The 23,016-nt window shown below is 37.5% G+C and overlaps 1 protein-coding gene across 4 annotated transcripts in view; it reads left to right on the plus strand.

The window, feature by feature from the left end:
- Positions 1-23,016, plus strand: part of LCOR (ligand dependent nuclear receptor corepressor) — a 90,666-nt gene that overhangs the window by 13,701 nt on the left and 53,949 nt on the right. For 3 of the 4 annotated variants that reach the window (XM_041460988.1, XM_041460994.1, XM_041460993.1), the window contains exons 2-3: positions 16,980-17,045; positions 17,462-17,541. The exons of the other annotated variant lie outside the window; for it this stretch is intronic. In XM_041460988.1, the coding sequence (XP_041316922.1) occupies positions 16,980-17,045; positions 17,462-17,541 (146 nt within the window). The remainder of the gene's footprint in view (positions 1-16,979; positions 17,046-17,461; positions 17,542-23,016) is intronic. 4 annotated transcript variants of the gene reach the window in all.

Genomic DNA, 23,016 nt, shown 5'->3' on the forward strand with positions numbered 1-23,016 from the left:
ATAGCTTCAAAACATTGAAGACATGCTGCAGAATGAACTTCCCTGGTACAGTAACCTTCAGTTTGCAGTAATCTGTCTTCTAGTGACTTGGGATAAATGAATTGTGGAATTTTTGTTTTCTTACTCTGCTTCTCATAGTTAACAATTTTTGCACAGTATATTTTGCAGTCATACATTTTGCATACACATGCATTTACTGCTGTTTAATTTTTATCACCCTCCTTTAATGGACTTGAGTCAGGCAAGCCTCATTTTTCTCCTGCCTTATGCTGCCTTATTAGTCAATGTGCCTTAAGTTGCAGTAAGTCTTGAGTAGTTAAAGATCTTTATCCAATATGTTTGTTTTTCATAAAATTAACAGGAAGTTACAGAGAAACTGGTGCTGTAATGGGGACATTAGGATCATCACTAGTTAGCAAAGTAGTTTTCAGGGATGAAACCAGCTGAATCTATCTTTATATCCCCTAGTAGTCATTCTCATAGGTATTTCCTTGCTCTGGTTCCTTTGACATAATGATAGTCTAAATTCTCCTTTTGAACTACGGTCAACACATTTTTGAATGTTGGCTTAAAGGAAGGGATTCTCTTTACCCCTTTGGGTAATCTCTGTATTTGGGCTTTAAGAAAATGACAGCAATCTCTGCTAGGGTGCCTTATACCTTAGGTTTGTGTTGCTAGCTGGGGAGATGGGTCAGTGTTCTCCCAAAGAGCAGGGGCAGTGGGTTTCTGGCATCTAGAACCTCCTGGACATCAGCCCCTCATTACACCAGACTTCAGATCATTCTTGGTTTAGTGCAGTATCTTCCATTTTCAGTGAAAGCAGTCCCTACCACAGAGGGATACGTAGGTTTGGACTGGGATTTTTATGTGGTCAGCCAGTCAGGATGCATATTCAGCACAACTACTTGTTTAAGGATTTTGTGTTAAGACAAGGTTTACAACTGTCATAGGGCTTGCTTCCAATCCAGAGTCATTAGGGGCAAAAAGCAGGTAGAGCTAAGGGCAGTTAGCACTTGTGCTGAGTTCATCTGAGATTCATCAGCCAGCAGCTCCTGATAGCTGACTAAGAAGTGTGACAGGGCTGTGTCAGACCAGCTCTGCGTTCATGAGAGAGCTGGAGTAAGAACCACTCCCCGATACCACCTGTGTGCTCATGCAGCTGTGGGTCCCATTGCCTTCCATAAGAGCTGTGTGATCTGTGCTGGCCTCTCCTGCAGGAGCATGGGTCTGTCCTGCTCCTCTGTGTCTCACCTGTTCTCTGCAGCACACTGTGCCAAACCTATGGACCATGGAATATTGTTGACTCTACCTTCTTTCTGTTTTAATAGGCCTTGATTTTCTAGCATTTTTACTGTAACTTGCATCTCTCATGGTTTTCATTTGCAAGGGGTCCAATGCAGTTACACATCTGACAAACTGAAGTAATTGCATGCTGTTCTTTAACAGACTGTAAAGCAGCAGATACACTTCTACTTCTGAAAAGAGGTTTTCTGTGATTTGCTGGCTATGCTTTTCATGATGGCATTGTTTAAGTCATCTCCTTGTATTGCCACTTACACTTTTGCCCTGGTTGGAATTGGGATTCTGGCCTAGTTAAACCTTTGTCTTAACCCTGAACACCTGTTCTCATGCAAGGTAAACTTCTATAGAAGTTACTGCTTTAAAAAAAGAGAGAAGTGAGGGGTGTGAGTGCAAAACCACTTATCCTTTCTGCAGTCTCATGAACTTCTAGCAATGTAGCTGATGCAGTGTAGGAGTAAGAATGAGTGATGGAGTAGAGAAGGAAAAGACTGCATAACCTGCTCTTGCTACTGCCCCGGAGACTGCTTTGAATCTGTACGGTGATTGGACTTAGCCTCTATGAAGCTTGCCTCATGCTAGCACTGATCTTTTAAAGGGGGCAAAAGATTACAAAGATACTTTGCTAGTGTCCTCTGGTGCAAAATCAGAGATTAATTTTTGTTACGTCTGAAGCCTTGCATCTTCCTGAAATACACTGAGTTCTTCAGTGAGATTGTGATTCTTGGTTCTGTACTGTCTCTATAGTTTGAACTAATTAAAAACCCAAGCTGTGTTTCATGTGCCTTTGGCTTGAGGGATACCTGGCAACATGCTGTTTAAATCTCCATTGAAATATGCAGGGCTAACCAGTTTCTGTCAAAGATGAGGCAAACTGGTAGGAGCTGTTGTGTTCTTGCCATCACACCACAAGCAGCAGCTGAAGATGTGCACAGGATGACTTATTTCAGAAATCACATAGCTTAGCAGTTGTCAAGAGGAGGGAAAACCTCCAGTATCCTGTTTGCTTGTGATGATGGGATGCATAAACTGGAGCATAAGTCTCCATGCTGCAGCTTCTCCTAATATTCAGCAACATGATAGGCAGAAAGACAGCTTCTGGTAAAATGTTGAATCTTTTGGTTTGGGATGTTGTTGTTTTGGTTTTTTGTCTATGGACTGCCATGAGTATAAATTATCTACATGGTTGCTTCATGGAACCCTTGTTACCAAGGGAAACAAATTCTGTAAAATTAGCCTATTTTGTTAATTTGGGAATGAATCAGAATAAATGGTTCTTAGTTTGTGTCTAGAAATATTTCTTAGAAACAAAGGCTTGTCAATCCTTGAAGATGGATGCTGGTTACTGTAACTTTTACATTTACATTTGTCTGCTGTGGATGGGGAGTCTCTTGTAGTCTTTCTGAAGGCAGAGTCCATGCTTTCCTCCTGTTATCTTTGCTATTAAAGCTGGGTAGTGCTGACATCTGCCTTGATGGATGAGTGGATGTCATTCTTGGGAAAAGTAAATTTAAGGCAAAAAGTAAATGGTGAAGGATTAAAAAAAAATTATTTTTTCTTTTTAGTAGTTGAACTAGCTGTTTTGGTTTATTTTCTCAAGGACCACAGGAATAAATCTGAACAATGCAAGGTTGAGTTGCACCTGTAAAAATGGATTCGTTTTCTTAGCTTCCTCCTGTTCTGCACAAAGCCGCGAGCAGCAGAAGTACTGGAAGAGCCTGCTGCGTAGGCTTATGCTAACCGTATGTTAACTTTGCTTAAAAAAAATTAAACCCTACCTCCTGCAGAACTTGATTTGCCATTGAGAAGAGCTTTCCACTTGCTGGGCATGAAGGGGAATTTTTCAGTCCCTGGCAATTGTGCAGAGAGATGGCTATTGTTATTGGCTCAAAGGCTGTAGAAAGAACTTTAATTTCCCTGCTCTGTTTGGTGCCTCTGCAACTCCAGACTGTCTTTCAGTGCAAATATTTAGCTGACTGTCCACTGTTGCTGCTTTTAGGTTCCTTTCATTTTACATTTTATTCCACTGTCCTTGTGGTTCTCTACATTGAGTGTTTGGAGTTATTTTTCATGAGGTGTTATTGTTTCCAAAGTAATTTTATTTTTTCTCTGGGTCATTTATGTATTTGTCTTCACTAATGTTTGCAACATCTCCAAACATAGTATCCTCTGTGAATTTAACTAACGTGCTGTTTACCCTTTCTTCCAGATCCAGTTTCTGATCCTACTTCCACATTTGGGAGTATGCAAGGGACAAACACATCTCTTTGCCTAGCTTGACTGGATGTCCCAAGACTAGGATGTTAGTATATTTAAACATTTTTTTTTGCATTAAAATGTTGCCAGTATCTTAATTGCACATAGACTATTATTTCTTAAATGTAATTAACTTTATTGGCATTATGCATATTCAGAAGCTTGCTGATAAAAACATTCTGCAATCTGACTAGTGCTTATTGGTGACTTTAAAGTGGGTGCAGGAGTAAAAAGAATTTCAGGGTTGCTTTTTAAATGAGCTTATTTAGTGTTACAGCTTTAGCACTCATTCTTGAAAGTGTTGGCTCTTTGTGTAATAAGATTAACTGTAGGTTAATCCATGAACATATAAAATCTTTAGACTATGTTCAAGATAGTTATGAAAGACCATTTCAGACTTATGAATGCATGAGGAGAGATTTTTAAATTACTGAAATAGTCAAATATCTGTAGAAATACTTGCATCAAATAAGCATTGACTTCACCCAGAATTGCACACTGAAGTCTTCTTTGATTCCCTGCGTCGCAGGTCATACTATTATTCTGGGACTCGTAAGGAGCCAGTTGTCTGGAAGAGTAAACCCTAGGCTAAACTATTTTTGCAGATTTGATAACGCAGCTTCCTTAAAAATGTGTTTTGTGATTGTATCACTACTGCAAAATGAGGTATTGCATGTTTCCTGTTATGCAAGTAATTGTATGGAAGTAATTAGCAATTCAAAGACAAAGCCAGCATTAAACTATGTGCTATTTTGGAAAGTGTTTTTGACTTGACTACTCTTAGAGTGTTCCATGTGTTCAACTACTACTGTATTTAATTGAATTGCTTGAACGCTAACATAAACAAGTATTTAAAATACTGAAGTCACTAGGATTCTGAATACAGTGTTCATTGTGGAGCTGTGGATTTTGCAAGTTCCTTTCCAGCCTTAATTTTCCAGTGTGCTTCTGTTATTTTTCCTCTATAAATGAAAGAAACCTTCTCTTCATGTGGTTTGAATATCTTTTGTTAAAACTGCTGCTGACCTTCTTGGCTATGATTTTACAGTGATTAGGTATAGTTTCTCTGCTTGGATTTTAATTGGTACTGTTCAGCTCTACATGGGTAATAAATCCAGGTAAAATTGCAATTCTTCTTTAGCTTGGCTACTTTGGCAAAAGAAGAACTAGTGCAAGTTGCTCTGCAACACTTTTTCCAGTATCCCACTGCATTTTGTTTTAGTGTCTGATTTCCTTCACTCATACTTCTGATATTACTGCTGTGGTTTTACAGAAAAGTGTGTTATGGTTGCCATAATGTGTTCTAGAAGTCTCATATTCCTTGAACATGGAAATATTTCTGGCATGAAAGATAACTTTCTTGAAAAGTTCGCTATGTTTGAAATAATTTTCAGAGTACTTAAGATATAAAATTGACGGTAGTGGGGAGCAGGGCACTCACATGAAGTAGTTATTAATGCTTCTTGCACACACAGCCATCAGTAATTTACTGTTCCCTCTTCATGCCATACTTTGTTCATTACGTGTGCATGATAGTCTCTTTCTTTTAGAGAAACTTATGTATGAAAAATTCTGTAGGGAAAAAAATGACCTTAAGGGAAGATATTTACAAAGTGTCATAGACATCAACAAACTGAATAGTTGTTAGTGCTACTGTAGACTCTTAATCCCTTACGATCAGATGATTAGAGTGTATAGCCTGCAGAAGCTCAGTTTGCATCAAATTTCTTTGCTGTTTATATGGCTGTACTGCTGGCAGTTCCTAGCTGTGGATTAGGAAATCCATTTCTGAGATTTTGCTCTGAAAGAACAATTAAGAAGTTACAAAAAGAGCTGCTTTGATTATAAGTGGACAGTGATACTGATCTTAAAAGCTGAATCTTATAGCAAAGCAGCACTCAAAATTGGGAAGGGTTTCTGTTGTTTCTTCTTATAAAGATATATATACTTCAGTTTACATATACTTCAGTTTCTGGAGAATTTAGCAATACAACAGAGTGGGCAAGCTTGAGAAGATTTGTGTATAGGTTACCTGGAAAATTTAATTCTGATTTGTAACAAAGGACTAATTTCTGGTTTGGAAGGCTGAGTACTCTCCTGGTGTTTCTTCACTTAGCATCAAAGAATTGGTTTCAGATCTTCTGATCATCCTAGTGATGATAGTGACTTCATTCTTTGAAAAGATCTGAGGGATGTGTAGCAGGTTTACAGAGACCTTTTTATTGAGATACTGACTGTAAAATTAGAGCAAGACTGGCTGTTGTAGAAGTCTTATCCTCAGATGTTTTGTCTTTGTAACAGTTTGATGTTCTTGACTAGAAACCTGTAATTTCTTTAACTGTTAGCATATCCTGAGATTCTGCTACAACACAGTGACACTGAGAAACTCAGTGTGCAGAAAGTATGGGACTGCTGTCTTCTTTCAAGTTCAGATCACAAATGATGCTTGAAAGCAAAGAACTTCAACTAGATTGAAAACAAATGCATGAGGGTATAGGGTGGCCTCAACCAAAGTACAATGGATTAAACATTTGACTAAAGAAGGCCAGTAATATATGCTATATTTCAGGAATTCCAGAAAGTCTGGAATAAATGAGGTGGAGAAGACAGAACCGTAAGAAAGCTGAACATAGCTGCTTGGTTTGAGGAAGACTTAAAGATGAGGATAGGAACTGAAATTGCTATGTATATAACTCAGTTAAGTGCATTATAAGCTGTTAAATATACCATTAGACACCAAATTCACTGTAGCTATCCAGAAAAGGTACTCGGGAATAACTCTGAAATCCTGAATGGCCATCATGAAATCTGTGTTCTCTATCATGCATCTCTATCTTTGCATCAACCAAATCCCAAGGGATCTTTTCTGGCTATGGTCTTTGCTTCTGATCCAGTAATTACTTCAGATATCTGTCTTTAATCTGAATAAGGGAAAGGCAGTCTGAGAGAGCGAAAAACTATGTTGGACAGATCTTGATTTCTGCAGTGTTGTCTAAGATGTCCCTCTCTGGTCCTGCCACTTGTTCCTGCTGATGTAACTGGACTAGGCCAGGAATTGTTCCAATCTAAAAAAAAGGCAAGCAAAAATTACTATTTTTTGAAATCTTCTGTATGTTCTTATGTAGTAATTTATATTGCCAGTCAAAATTGTGATTAGAAATGCTGATGGTTAAGCAGTCTGAGCTCAGTTTACAGAATTGGTGATGTGTGTCTGAGACTAAAGGGTTAGTAAGACTTCAAGAGTTGCGACATGAAATGATGGTAGACATCATGTGACATCAAAAGTGAGAGAGAGGTTTATCAGTCACTTGCTCTTTGGGAAAATTTCACTAAACCCCAAAGGTCAGGCTTTTTTACGGCTATTTACTGTGATCTGGCATCTGAGTGTAGTTATTTTTTTTTAAAGGTTTACTGGTCCTCATCTACACTGAGTAATGTTCCATCACATCTGGCAATTTCAGTTCCCGCAGTTAATTTCAGCACCAAATTGTTTTTCTGCTGTAATATTTTGTTACAAAGTTGTCAGCAGCTGTGCTGATGCTTTTCTGTTTCCAGAGGAATATCAGGGCTTGCAGCTTCTTTAGTGCATAGGTATAACCCACGGTGTGACTGAAGGGTGCTTTAGAATATTTCTGTTAGTATTTGGTTCTGTTGACACAAGAATAACAACAGTAGTACAGCTGTATCTTCCTTGCTGTATGCAAGAGTAGTCATGTGCTTACTTTGTACCTTTGTGTTCTTAATACTACTGCTGTGCAAACAACCATAAAGCTGGAGAGGATTTTTAGGCTTAGTTTTGCTTCCTTTGGGTTTGCACCTTGTGTTGTAGACCCATGGAATAATGCCTCACTTGATTTATACTTGCAAGTATGACTTCAGTGATGACAATTAGTAACTATAACCTGCCCTGTAGCTGGTATGAATTCTGTGTCTTTCAGTGTTAAGATACTCCTCTGTGTGTGTTGATTTGTTTTCAGGGTTTTTGTTTAAGGTATATAACTTGTGACTCCCTGCCCCGCTTTCAGTTATCCTTTCATTTTTGTGTAGCTGCCTCTATCACCTTCTGATTTTGCCTAGATCATCCTTCCTATTGGGACAGAACTGAGCTGTCCATCAGAAAAGGCTAAGGATACTTTTCTAGCATTTCTGGAAAGCTTTCTCAAAACATCACATGTGCTTCATATTCACTGTAGTCATGATTCAGCTTTCTTTCCATGATCTAGAGCTTTCTTTGCTTTTGTTAGCTTCTTAATCAGAATTTAGATCCATTCACTGGTGTGATGAAATAATCACTTGACTTAATAGTGTTGTATCATTGCATACCATAAGATTTTTCAGGATGCTGTGAGATAGCTGGAGTCAAGGTGTACTGTTCATTGCGGTAATTATGTAGTGGCTTATTGTGGAGGTTTATTTTACACCAGACAGACTTAAAATCACATATAACAGAGTAAAAATGCTCTTGGTGATTTTTACCTTACAGGTGAACTCGGTATATTCATCTCTCAACTCAGAAATCTTCAATTGTTTTCATGGGTCTGTTCATTGAAGGTCATCAGATTTTCAATGATTGGTGATATAATTATGTTTAGTTTCCTAAACAGAACCATGTTTTCATTCCCATTTGCTGATAATTTGAATAGATCTGAAAAATCTCTGTAGAGATAGTGAAAGGGATATCTACAACTTGAGAGCCAAAAGAAAAGAATAATGTATTGAGTTAATTCAGTAATGAATCATGGTATAAATGGCCTCTTGTGGTAAAGAAGTTGGAGCTGAGTCACATGCAGGAGTTTTCTAGATCACAATTGTGGTTTGGTAGATGCTTTTTTCTGCTGGCAGTCCTTGTTTAAGCAGCTTGTACCTACCATTTCTGGGCTGGTTTTTAGCTTTGAATTATTTCAATTAATGTGATTTCGGTAGATCACTGTGTTGCAGACAGGGAACAATGTCAGTCAAGACTGAATTGCTGAGGGAAAGCAACCCTCTTTAAACAGGACAGTTGTGGAGTATGAAATACAGCTCATATCTCAGCCAGTTCAACTCATCCTCTAATGCTTCTGCACTATGCCAGTATCTCTTGAGGTTGTGGTGAAAGCCACTGGTGTCCTGTGCTTCCACATAGACAGCTTCTGTGGGAGAGGGAGGGTTCTTCTGTGATTTAGACTGACTTGGACCTCTGCTGTACCTGCTTGTGGCAAGCTGTTCCTGGCCTGATCTGTGACACGAGCATTACTGTGGCCACGAAATAAAGTGGAGCAGAGAGTTGATGCTGCTGGAAATCCTATCTTTTCTGTGGGAGGCATTTTCCAGGCAGATCAGTTTCATCTGCTGCAAGGCTATTCTTAAGTTTGTGCATTAGGAGCATGGCACATGGGGATAAGCAGTGGTAGTTAATGAATGCCACCTTACCTTTGCTTGGGAGTGAGGCATTAATGGATTGTCTCCAATGGGAAGAAAGTTTCAAGGTTTTTATTTTGCTGCAATAAGTAATGCAATACGGTTAAAAATTGAAAAAAATAGCCTCAAGTTTGAGAAATGTTTGGGTCTCTGTATTTTGGTCCATGCTGATTTGTGCTAGTGTGCATTCTCATTCTTGAGCTATTTGACTTTTCTAATCTGTAAACTTCCTAGCTAGTTCTTACAGTTTCTTATCAGTGAAAGTTGTACCTGGTTGCCTGCTGGAAGTCCATACCTGGAGGCTGAACAAATAAGAGCACTGTCTTTCAACTGAGATACTGAAAAGCAAATCCCACTTCAATTTTTATTTTTAAAATTCGTACTAAAATTTGGATTTTAGTTTAGTTAAGTTCTTAAAAAAAAAATTTAGATCCTATTCTACTGTTAAGTAAAACCTATATTTTTTAAGGATGCACAGAAAGTTGGCAGTTACTGAAACTCCACTGTTGTAATTCTTTGTCATTTTGTGCTGTCTGTATTTCCTGGTTTATTTTCTAAGGTAATAAAATGCAAGTATTTACACGAGAAGATTCCCGTTAGGTCCTGCATGTGGTGACTGGCAGTGAAGGAAACCAGATAGTCGTACAATAAATCTCCTGATTTTGGGTTAAATATAAACCAGAAACCCACAACCCCTGACTTGAACAACTAGCCAGATTAGTGGTGCAGTATCTACAAATTTGAGGATCCTTTCACCCCTGCAAATCCACATGAGGATTACAACTCAGCCTGCCAGAACAATTGATGTATCCTGAGGGGATCTTGAGACAGCTGTTGAAACATCCTTAGATTTTCTTGAATTCTTCTTCTGAGACTTTTGATTGGAGATAAGAAGTTTGCATGCCTTTGTGTAATTCTCTTCTTGATATCAGATCACACACACAAAAATACTCCTCGTGGGAGGGAAGCAGGAGATGATCCATATTTTGCTATACTCTGCACTCTGGCAACAAGCTTTATAACTTGTCACTTTTGGTTTTTTGGGGTTGAATTTTCAGTTGTAATCAGTGAGATAACCTGCCAGTTAAGAGTGCTAACATTGGATGGAGACTCTCCTGTTTCCATTTCTTGTACTGTGACACAAGCTGGTAACTTGCTTTGCTTCTCTGCTCTTGCCTGTAGAGTGGAGAGGTCTACCCTCTTCTAGGGTATTTGGCAGGGCACTTTTCTGCTGTGAAGGCAAGTGCTTTGCAGCTCTGTAGTTCTGATATGTAGCTGTTATGCTGTTATATTTAGCTCATTAAATTTTAAATGCCTTGCTGCGAGTTTGGAATTGCATCAGAGAAAATGTTCTTAGACTTGGTTCTCAGAGGAAAAAGAATAGCTTGGTTGAGAGGGATGTATGGAGAGCAGAATGAGGATGGTCTGCTGCAGCTTTTTTATAAAAATTACAAACTAGTAATGGAATTTTAATTAAGTCCTGCAGGATTGAGGGTCAGTCAGAAGCACTTCTATCAACAGTTCTTATAGTTTTTTGCTGCTTTTTTGATTTCTCAGCTCACTGCTGTGGTACGTTACTGTAACGGTGACATAGTAGTGGCTGTTTGGCAGAACATGCATCTTGTTCACTTCTTGATCACTTCAAATGAAGCTTCTCTACTGGAGATGCTCTTCTACAGTGAATAAAGCATTGCTCTTAAGACCAAAGAATTCTTTTTTTCTTGAGCTCCAAGGTCCTATTTAGGGACCTCAGCACATGATATTCTGTATTCTGTCTTGAGAACAGAGGGTCTTTTGGTGCAAAAAGCTACAGAAGAGCTGTATGTTGCTATACAGAACTTGGATATACCTGTTCTTTTAAACAGTACCTGTCTTCACATACTTAGTTCTTTTCTTTTGTATGCATGTGTCTATATTGCTCTTAAAGAACCAGGTTGATATTTAAGGTCCTCATAATCCTCTGGAGCAGGAATGTCTGCAGTAAGTCTCTGAACAGTGCAGTTTCATTAACAAGAATGGGGAAGCATGAAATTTGAAAAATTGGTTGAGATGTGCAGCTTTTACTTTGTTCCCCAAGAAGCTAAAGCAAAGTTGGTTTAACTGGTAGTTGGAGTTCTTAATTGGTCTCCATGCAGATAATGAGATCTCTCATCATAGGTAGACGGGAGTTTCTTTTATTTTGTTGCATGAATAAAAGAATATTCACAACTTATAATTATATGCATGTCATGAGACTTAGTGTATATTAATAACTGTCCTGTGACTTTTTTCCACCTCCCTTGTTGCTTGGTCTTGCTTTTCTATTAAGATGCCTGTGACTGAAACATTTAAGTTTAATAGATTTTTGTCCTGAAAGAGACAGAATTCCCGTGTTACACATAGAGTGTAGGATTTTTCTGAATTAATTCCTGCTTCAAATCCCATAGCTGTGGATAAATATAACCAATCTTGACCAGAAAATGTAGGCATGAGAAATCCAGTAAAAACCTGATGTGATGGTGGTGGCTCTTCAAACTAGTTAATGAGACTCCTAACACGATGAATCAAAGTGCTAGGGGAGAATGAAAGGGAAATAGATCTCAGCAACCAGCCTATGCTTTCCTAAATAACACCTTCAGAGTCCTAGAGACGGGAAAACAATGATCCAGTCTTAGGGTGTGTGTCTTGTGTCTTCAATTGGACCATTGTAAAATTAAAGAGTGTCTTATGTCTGGCTGAGTTTGATCAGCTTCCAGTTTCAGCTGCTGGATCTGGGTATGTCTTTGAGAAGCTGTTTTTCCTGTTCCTAGATGTGTGATTTGTGGCTTTCTCCATTCCCCCTACCCCCCTTTCCAAGTAGTGTTTAATTGCATTTGCTTTCGTAAGCAGCCTCTGTGACCTGGGCCTTTAGTTAATTGCTGCTCTTCCTGTCTTTGTAGCTCCAGCAAATTTAGTGACTGCTTTCTCCCAAGTCACTGACTAGGACTGAAATGGCAAATGGCACAGGGCCAACAACCAGTACCTGATGGACCTCATTGCCAGTAGTTTCTCACTGCCACAAATGTTTCAAAAGCTGTCACTTAATTGATTTTTAATGTTTTGTATTTATTTGACTGATTTTTTTCCTTTGGTTTGGCTTAGGGATTTTTTTTTAAATTCTGGGGTTTTTTAAAATATCTGGTTTTAATCAAGATGTGTCATGCCAGCCCAAAAGTCTAAAAATATTGTATCAAACCTGTTGTTAATTAAAATTTTTGTTTTGTAAGACTCTAATAAGAATTTTTGTAAGCCCATGTTGATTGACACCATTTTTGCTGTCAATTCCTGAGAACTATTAATTGGTTTTCAAAACCTTTACCAGTCTGAGACTGTGGTACTCACTTGTTTAATGTTGTGACATTTCAAAGTGATTTTTTTTCTTTTTTTTTTTTTTTTTGGGACTTCCACAATATTTCAGGACTTTCTGGAATTAAACACTGCTGCAAATACTCTGAGTAACTCACAGAAAGAAAACCAGCACACATCCATTGAATATTAAGTTACATTAATTAACTTAAAAATGTTAGTAACACCACCTTGATAGATTTTGTTGAATGATTTTATGCCATTCTATTGAATGTTTTGTAATATACTACCATATTCCTACATATGTTATCTAGAAATTCCATTCTGTATGTGCCTTGGTTTTGATTTTCTTTGCTTACTTTAAAGCTGTTTGCATCTCCTTTCTGACTTTTGCAACATTTCTAAGTTTTGATTTATCTTCTCTGCTCTGAATCTTCCTGCCCATCACCCAACTGCTTGTCTCCTCTTTGTGCTTTTACTCCTAGTCACTTGGGTTTGGGTTTTGTTGGTTTTTAATTTTTTTTGCCCCATTTAGCAGGTCAGATTTTCTCCCCCATGGGTTTGATGATTTCTAATATGTTCTTAGATGGTTAAGAAATTTAAACAAAATATATAGTCAACTAATGTCTTAAGTGACTTGACTAAATTTCCAGCTTTTTGAAGTTGTCCTTTTAATGTGCAAATTGCTATATATTTTTTATTATTATAAAAAAATTATTATAAATAAATGCTGATTAGTCACTTGTCTTAATTTCTATTGCAACTGGTCCATTGCAGTTGGATTTGATCCTTGTGGATCACTTCCAACTCTGCATATTCTGATTCTCTGGTTCTATGACCTACTGTACTTAACTGCTGGCCTTGGTAGTACTCATGAAGTCTGTTGAGGTTTAGTTTATAAATTGATATTCACCAATTAAATTGATATGCACAGATAAGGGCTGAGGAGTTGACAACTATGTATGCTGGTTTTGATTTTCTGCCCTTGCTATGTTGATTTTTTTTGAGTTATTAACAATGTATGTAATAATGCATTCAGAGCAATAGTAGTCTGTGGTTTTTTACTTCCCCCAAAGTGATTTGTACCTGTAAGTTAAAGTCAGGCTTTACTGCTTTGACTAGATGCATATCTAGGGCTGAATTATGTAGTGACTATTCAAAGGTATATTTGACCTGTGCTGTCTTGAGGGGGAAAAAAGCATTGTTTGACATGCTAGGTTCTGTGTCAGTGGCACTCCAGAAGTGCATCCCTATCTTTTTCTGAAGATCTTGCATTCCTGTTTTTGTCGTAGACAATGTCTTTGGCTAATCTGTGTTACTAGATACTGTTATCCCAAGGAGCCTGGTAGCTACTTAATGATCACAAGGGCTCTCAGTTTTAAGGGAGAAGATGACATGAGGGCTTAACTGTTATAGTTTTTTTTTTCCTTTGCAAAGCTTAAATTTAACTATTATGTTACATTGTTGTCTTACACCATTAGCCATCAAACTACAATTAGAGTTTAAATTTATGACAAAATATTTGGTTACAGATGGGTAAAAATGCCAAGAAAAGGTGAAAATAAAACTGTTTAGGTACGGAGACAAAACTAGTGGAAATTGATAATGCTGAAGACTGCATAGTCAACCTTTTTTTCCCCCTCTTCTCTTTAGTTTTAATTTCTTTCCTTGCTACCCTTAGCAGAAAAATGGCACATATATATTCTGATTTTTACCAGAGGATGTTTTAGGGGAGGCTTTACTAGTTTACAGTTTAACTGTTGTGAAATAGGAATAAGTGTGTAACAACTCTGCATTTAAAAAGTTATTTCACCCTTGCTTCAGTACTAAGGGTTTTCTTTCTTTGTTCTGGGATTAATTTTTTCTAATTCTTCACTTCCTAGAGAGTCTTCTAGAAAAGAGAGATGTTTTACACTTTATAAATTCAGGACGGTTTTTAAAATTAAAATATTTTTTTCTAAATTGTTATACTAACATCCAGAAAATGTTTTTCATTGGAGAGGTCACCAATAACATTTGTGAGAGTTAAATATGTGACTGCTTTGATTCTGAAGAGCTTATCAGAGATCTAAATACAACTGATATTGAAAATCTAATACTGATTTCTAAAATACTGGAATTTTCTTTCTTTTTCTTTCTTTAATTCTGTAATTCTTGCAACTTTTCCACTGGCTCTGCTCTTCAGCTGCTGTGAACTGTCAGACACTGAAATACAGATGATGAAAATATAGGAACTAGAATTTAGCAGAGGGAGCCATGTTAATTTCTGTTCCATTTGAAATGCAGGAAAATATCATCTGCCAAATGGAAAAGGACAATCGGTGGGAAAAGAAATGTTCTTTTCAAGCTTCTAAGAGCAGTGACAATGGAGAGAAAAAATACTATAAAAAGTAGGCAGCTCCTTTTTCAAGATTTTGTTTTCAATGTATTCTGCATGATTAACTGTACACAGTTGCTCTTTTGGAGCCCTGAATGAGTGAACACAACATCACAGGGCTTAAACTGCTTTTGCTGCATTGCACTTTGCATTTGGGGGGAATAGGGCTCAGCTCTATGGCAGTTTTACCAGTCTCTAGTATAATTTTTGAATACATTCATAGTTCCCTTATTTGCCTTTTTTAATGTCAAACATTGCACATAAGATGTTCTGCTGTTGCTATGCAACTGCTAAATCCAATATTTAATATTAATAAAACCCGAGTGGCATTAGCATCACTCAGAGCAGTGGGCTAGCAAACTACGATCGTACAATATCCAAGCTGTAAAACTTGGCAGGGACCTCAGTGTGCAATTGCATGCATGGCAAACTGTGGGGCATGAGTCACTGGCAGTTACTATTAAAAGATTGATGAGTTTGAGTAAAATTTCTGATTTTTAAAAATTTTTTTTATATATATATATATATACAAATATAGAATACAAGTTTTAAACAAAAAGATCAAGAACAAGGTTGGTTAGCTATTTTCCTTAAGGTTTCATTTCAGAGTCAAATTCTGAGGGTCTCTACCCATATGTTAAAAACGTTATGAACTATTCAACGTTATAAACCTATGGGTCAATACCCTGATTCTCCTATTTTTCTTCTAGGTCAGGTTGGTCGGCCCTTTCCCACTGTTCCTGCCACTTCCTGAAGCCTGAATTGGCTTTTTTTGGAGGCAGTGCTACTTCTCTGCCTGACAAGGTGCTGTTCCATGGGATGTTTTTCCAGTTTCTCCTCTTCCACCTTGTTTTCTGATTTCTCCCTATTTCTCTTTACTCCTGACTGATATTTCACGGGATTTTTTTTTTTTTTGTTTTTTTTTTTGGTTCTTGGTCCTTTCTGAGATGATATTTTAGGTGTTGTACCTCAGCAATGCTTTTGCCGTCTAAGTCATGTTGCACCCTGCAAATTCTGTAGCATCCTGCATCTGATCGCTGAAGATGCTGGTGCATGACGCTCTTGCTGACTCCCAGAGGGGTGAAACGCTATTTGTCATTTCCTTTTGAAGACTGCTCTCCAAAACATAACTTAGATATTAGATCTGGATGAAGTCGGAATTATTTTAGAATTACTGCTCTTTTGAAGTGTAATAAACTATTTCCTTCATAGTACATGATCATTTAGATTTTGACTGATATCTTAAACATTTCTATTTTGGGTAGTTTATCTGTCCCTGATTCACCCATGCAAGTTTCTCTAAATTTAAGACCATATTTTTCTTTCTTAATTTGTTTTTTGTTTCCTCTTCTGCCACTCAAAGACTCAAGGAAGTAGGAGAAGCTAGAAGCCACTAGCTACTTGCAAACCATTGTTAAAGCTACAAAGCAAAAAGTATTGGAGGGGGGAGGGAAGGGCAGGCAGTATAGTAAGTTACAGTCTTGAATTTTTCTGATCATTACATTTTTATAAGGTGGAATTTGTCTATCACCCTTAAAGTAATCTTCGTACTTTTCATACTCACTCTGCTAACCCATCTTCTCACAGTACTGGGTAGTTAATAGCTCTGTAGATTTTTTACTGCCAGCAGGGGGTTAGTGTAATATTGATTTAACTTTTCCAAATAATGGCAGTAATTTTGGTGCACGTTTTTCCTCTTCTGGAATAAACTCAAATTGGTTAGATTTATTTTAAGTGAGGTATAAATCGTGGCATTGAAGTAAATCGGACTGTGTGTGTCTTGGATGCAGAGCTGTGATTGAAATTTCATTCCTTACTGATATGGCAACGCTGAATCCTTCTCCTTTTAATTTTCTTTCCTCAAAACGGCAGTTCTTGAGGAAATACTGCTTCTAATGTTTACTGAAATTCAGAAAAGTAACAGAATGCCACTGAGATGGAAGAATGTATTTTCTAAATTGGGAAAATGTACCTTCTTTCACTTTGGAGGCTTAAATAAGAGTATTTTTGTTTGTGTACAAATTACTCCGGTGTGTTGTAGAACCTGCAGCTTCCTATTTTCTTTTCAAAATGGTTTATTTAAATGTTGCAATGTTCTTTGTTTTTAACCTAGCTACTTAGAAAAGTCCAGGAGTCAGTGGACTCTAGATTGTGCTATGATTTATCGGTAGTTCAGTCATCACAATTGACCTGTGTATCTTGTAATACTTGGAGAAAACGTGTTGAGCTCTGTTCTTGGAACAGATAAATATAGAACTGCTATTGTGAATATTATAGTGACGTACTAATCTAGAAAGCTAACAATTCTTTTATTTGCTTTTAGGGTTTGAAAGTATTCTAGAAGGCCTGTTTGGACCTGGATTATTAAAAGATCTCAGTTTGTTTAAAGGTATTCAATCTCTATGTTTGTATCTTGTTCTGCATTTCTAATGACAGAAGCAGCCTCAGCTCTGCCTCTAGAAAATGTGTGTTACCGTGGTGATTTGTGCTTTTTTTTCCCCCTCCCCCAGGCAGTGCTCACAGTTAGTTTCATATTGGCTAAAATTACTAATGAGTGTGCGTTCATCTTTATGTAGCTGGGAGTGTATTTTGCAGTGCTCAGAAAAACAGATTTGTTGTGCATAGATAAAATGTATATAGGTTGGTAATCTGGGGATTTAGAAAAATGGCCGAAATGAAGCCTGAATCCTCAGAAAGCAGGCAAGAATGTTGTGAAACAGGTATTTAATTCAGCATTTCTCTTTTGGCTCCAGTTGTGTTGTGGTTTATGAATATGAAGTAATTTGCTATTCTTCTGATTTACAGACTGTGAGCCTGAAGGTGTTTCTGATTGGTCTTTTGATGAAAATTGTCTTTTCTGCTGCCTGAGAAGAGAAAAAGTGAAGGTAACAATGCAAATGTGTGAAGCTAGTAGTTGTAGGGGAGGGACAAAGGGAGGGAGTTTGCTGCTCCTAGTTAACTGAATATGGAAAATCTGCAACCTCCTACCCCTTTCTCCTTTGGAAAAAGGTTTTCCGAATTAAAATATGCAGGTTAATGAACAGACTTGCCTCTTTCTCTGCAACTTTTTCTTTGTAGTATGTAATGCAGGTGCTGGGTTTCTTTTTTTTTTTTTTTTTTTTTTTCCCTGTGCATTAGCTCTTTCTGTTTGGTGTTTTTTATTTGTTTTGGGTTTTCCTGAGTTCTTTGTAAGGGATCTTTTTGGGAATCATGAAACCCTCCCCAAGGGAGCCATACTGTGGCTTGTGCATGTTTACTACGGTCAGATGATGGGCTTATCTTCAGTGGTCCATTTTAACAGTCTAGAATCTTGTTCTGTGTCTTGGAATCTTCTTCCCTGTAGGCCATATCCTTTTATTAAAGTGCTCTTGTGCATGGTAGATTTTGTACTGTGCTTGTTCATAATGAAGTCAGAACTAAACATGGACAAGTCAGGTTTGCAAGCACAATAAACTTGCAGTTTATTTTCTTAAGGAGGTCATAGTTGTATATAAAACAAAAGCTATGGTGCTATACTGATTGGTGTTCAGCCCACATACTGAAATTGTGATTGATCTATAACATAGGAAGGAAGGATCATCTGTCTTGGCAGAACTTCATTTACTGGAATTTGTAACTACTGCTTCTTCCTGCACAATGTAAAACAGCACCAGAATGGATCTCTATCAACTTAGGAATTAAACAAAAGCACTCTTTCCTCTGCAACAGCTAACATGTAGCTGCATGGCTTGTCCATAAAGGAAGTACACTTGTTGACACTGGTATTTGCCATGCTGCCAGTTCATGTGTGTTTCTGTATTGCAGCTTTTATTAAGGCAAAAGAGTAGATTTAGGAATGCTTGCATTTAGAACGGATGTAAATCATAGTTGTTACATTGAGACTGACAGCAGGTAACATGTATGTATACTTATTGTGAAAGGAGCTCCATCTTTTTTCTTACCTCGTCTCATAAAAGGACAAAATCCAGTGTTAAGCACAGCTCTAGTTAAGCCATTGAATTGGTTCAGAAATTAATTTTGTGGTTGGTGAGAGACTGGTCATAGCGTGGGCCAATTGGACAGGGTAGGTATTCAAAAAGTCAGTCTTACTGCCCTCCAGCCTCTCTCTCAATTCTGTTGGGTTTGGGTGGTTTGGCTTTTTTGCTTGTCTTTTCATTTGTTTTGTTTTTGAGGGAATGTGTCCTTCTAGGCCTAGGGTTTTTGTGTGTCATCCCAGAGATGGTAGGATGGGAGTGCTTCCTTTCTCTTGTGGGTGCAGCAGATTGCTGCCCTGCTGGCACTGATGTCATTAGGTTGCAATACAGAGTTAAATATGATTCTTTCACAAGAGCCTTCAAATAGTGTGAATTTGACAACATCTTAATTGAAATTTTAATATCTGAGACCAAATTGTTGAAAAAAAGGTTGTAACTTAATTTAGCTAAATAATGGACAGTCTTCAGCTAATTCAGTTCAACTAAATTTGGAATGGTACTGGTTTATTTGACATATCTTCCATTGAACATCTGGACTGATCTTTGATTCTTTTGGGAGTTGCAGGCTGTTCACGTGCATCCTCTCTCACCTTGTTTGGAAAAGAACTGGCCAGGGTGGCCTGGTTTGGGTTGGTGCTTGCATAAGTGCTGAGTTACAGAATGAAAAGGTGTGTAATGGGTTATGTAGCTGGGAGTGGGATAGCCACAAGCCATGTATTACAATAGCTTGTGGCTGTGGCTGGCCTGTTTTTGGGGTTTTTTTTGAGTACATGATTACCAATACCTCCTTTTGGATTAGCTGAATAATCAATCAATGCACTTGATTTTCACCTGTAAGTGACATGTAGGTACCTAGTGTAACAACTTCAAAACCAATAAATATCTTCAGGGTTTTTTTCTGGATTTCATTTGCCCATAAGAATTACCTTTAACTTAGGAGACCAGTAGTTGTGCATAAGTAAAAATGAGTTCTGGACTTGTAGGATGAGAATTGGAGGCCGGTATTAGTTTATTGGCAGAGCTGCTTACAGGGTAAGAATCTACATTAGCTGTCCCACTCTTTGAGTGAGAGTTGTTACTGCTTTTGCAGGCAGTCAGGTTCAATTACATGATTTCTTCAAAGGATGGAAAACCATCTGCTTAAGTATTCTAAAAAAGATTAATTTATTTGTAGCAGCAGTTCTAATTGCAAATACTGAGCAAATACCTGCATTTTTGGCAGTCAAAATACAAGGAAGGTTTCAATAGAGAAATGGACTAAAGTGTCTTCATTTGAAGGAGATAACAAAATACAGACAAAGTAGGGAGCCAGCATCTTCCCAGACATATTTTTTCCCAAATCCAAAGGGTTGTGTGCAGTAATGTAGAACTTTTAGAAACTGGATTTTTTTCTTTTCATCACAGAATACAGAATACACAATTGTTTCTGTAAGATGTGATAGGAGAATAACTGGTTACCTAAGGTGCTGCTACCAGGTTATTAACATCGGTGCCTGTGTGCAGAAATGGACAGGTACCTTGAAAGACAAAAAAAAAACCAAAACATTTAGTAGCTCTGGCTGCCTCCATGAGGTGAGAGAAAGATTGGGTTCTCTGGGACCACATCTGACAAATTCACATTTGGATAATATGCAATTGTGGTAATTCTCTATTGCTTGTGGTCTTTATCACTTTTCCTTCTAAAAGGTTGTGGTACAGCAGAGACCCATCAATTGAGATGGATTGAACTGTACTTGCATTATCTCTTTTTAATTATGATTCCTAATTTTTCCATGTGGTTTGTTAAATAATCTGACTGAGCTATCATTACAGAAGAGACCTTTGGCTCCATGTACAATGTTTGTATCAAATGAGGTGGTCTCCAGTGTCATTTGCTCATAGTTGGAGCTCAAGCCTAGTCTAAGAAAGGCCAGAAGAAAGGAGGAACCAGAAAATGAATCCTTTAAGAGTATTCAGTCTAGTATATTCACGTGGAAAAGAAAACACTATTGTCTACCGTGACATAAAGCAATTCATATGTATTAAGAGAAAAAAGGAACACACATACATGGACACACAACTAATCTCATTAGTTGGTGAGAGCAGAGCAAGAAGGATAATACTCCTAAGCACATTAACTATTTTATAGATATATTTAAGCTACAAAAATAGCAAGAGAGAAAATTACTTCTAGGAGTATATTCTGGATTCATAGGCTGTTTGATGCCAGAAGATTGATTCTGGTCTGCAAAGTTCTCTAAAATACCTGGGCTTCAGTGAAAGGACCTCTCACAATTATTTCATTTGTGGAGAAGTGTGTTAAGGTACAGCATTTGAAGTTATTTTAAAATTCAAAATTACTCTGTTTTGATTAGGATATTTTTAAAAGCTTGTAATTATTTTACACAACTCTGAAGACCTTTGACTGTGGTGGAACGTAACCAAGAAGATATGAACTGTGGTAAATGTCTGAATAATTCTGAAGAGAAGTTGTCACTCATCTAAAGCATTAACTTGTAGAATAATTGAAGATGGCAAAGGAAATATCTGAAAATTAGCTGAAGAACTCTTACAATTTTTGATGGCTTTAGAGTGTGTTTAAACTGTGTACAGACTTCCCTAAGTGTGCTGGAACATGCTCTAAAACATTTTAAATGGATTTAATAATTAAAAAACTCGAGCATTTAGACTGTCATTTTTGTATTGTGTCATTTTAAAATAATTTGAAATGGAGGCTAAAACTTGAAAAGATGGTTTGTGATAATCTCCAGATGTGTTTAGTAGTAATGCAGAGTTGCAGCTTTTCTTGTGCATCAGTGTTAATGTAAGCATGTTGTGGTTCCACACCACGATATGCTTACATTTATATTCCACTGATACATTTCTTTTCCCTCCTACTGTAGATAATAAATCATAATCAATAGCTATGAATCAGTCAAATTGTTTGTTTTGAATCTGATAAATATCATGTCAGTCATCTTGCTATAAAAATATATATATTCAGTAAGTGAGGGAGGTCTTAAAACTGATTAAACCATCTGAATTTTTATTAATACTAAGCTGGGAGCAGTCGTAGATGCTTTAAAGGACATGCTCAGAATTGAAAATCACCTTGATAAATTTGAAAAACAGGATAAGACAGACCTTTTTTGTCAAGTCACAAGTTACAGGTGTCTTAAAAGTCATAGGATTGTAAAAGTAGTAAACAACTTCATGGACTATTTCAAGAGTAGAATTTGTGTTAATACCTGGAGAGGAAACCTGAATGCTGGTGAAGCCTCAAATGACCGTAGCATTTTGAGAGATGTAAACAAACTGAATAGCATTGAAATGAAACCAACAAGAATGATACTTTTACATGTAGAAGGAGAGTGTCTGGTACCCTTAAAGCTTTTTCTACAGAAAACTGTTCTCCATTGTGTTGGCTATGAATTAAGAAGACTGTACAGTCTTAAGGGAAAAAACCACATTGGAGAAGACAAAATAGGGATGTATAACATTCCTTTCTTACTTAGTGTTCCTGAGTGATTTTGCTTTGAGGTAGGGTGGGAGGCTGGATATTATCCCTAAGGTCCATGGGTTGACCAGTCAGCCATGGGTGGTCTCTGGGCAGCCTCCCTCTTTTTTTTTCCCTGAAGATGGATAGGAATTACCTCATCGTGTTCTGGCTTGTGGGCTCTTCCCATTCCATCTGTGTGTGTGCTGTGGCTTAAACATGAAACTGCTGTTTGCACATCTACACAACAACAGCCTGCATCATACAGTTCTCTTCATGTCAGCAGTTTAGCATTTGGAATTGCTGTATCAACATTTCCTACAAGAAGGCTCTCAGTGAGCATCCAGCACTAGTGCTGACGAGGCCAGGCTGCTCAGGATTAGGTGGTCTCACAAGGTCACACATTGGCTTTGCCTTTTGAAAACCTGAGCCCTGTATTTCTAAGGCTCTTTGACATAATTACATAGTTATGCTCTTTATCTTAATGTAAAAAAAGAGCTTTATCCCTCAAGGAACATGTGCAAACCATTCCAGGTATCTTTCTCTGAAGGTTTATTGTCCAGTAGAGTGATGCTGCATCTTCACTGGTGAATTCCAAGGAATGCTCTGGGGTATGTTTCCCACCTGAAGAGAAGTACAAAGAGAATAGAAAGAATCCTGTGTTATAAATAATACCTAAAAGTAACTGAATGGCTATAAATATCCCGAAAAAATGCCTAATGAAAATACTGTCTAGATATTATTGGGTTTTTCTTCTTCCTACTACCTGCATGTTGCTACTGAAAACTTTGATGTGATTTAGGACTGTAGTGAGTGGATAAACCTGAAAGTAGTGGTTCTAAATAATGGTTATTGGGAAGAAATACTAGAAAATGTAAAAAAAAAAACCACCACACCTAAAAAATCAACAA

The sequence above is a fragment of the Pyrgilauda ruficollis genome, unplaced genomic scaffold (assembly GCF_017590135.1).
Source record: "Pyrgilauda ruficollis isolate IOZ18807 unplaced genomic scaffold, ASM1759013v1 scaffold15, whole genome shotgun sequence".
Lineage (NCBI taxonomy): Eukaryota > Metazoa > Chordata > Aves > Passeriformes > Passeridae > Pyrgilauda > Pyrgilauda ruficollis.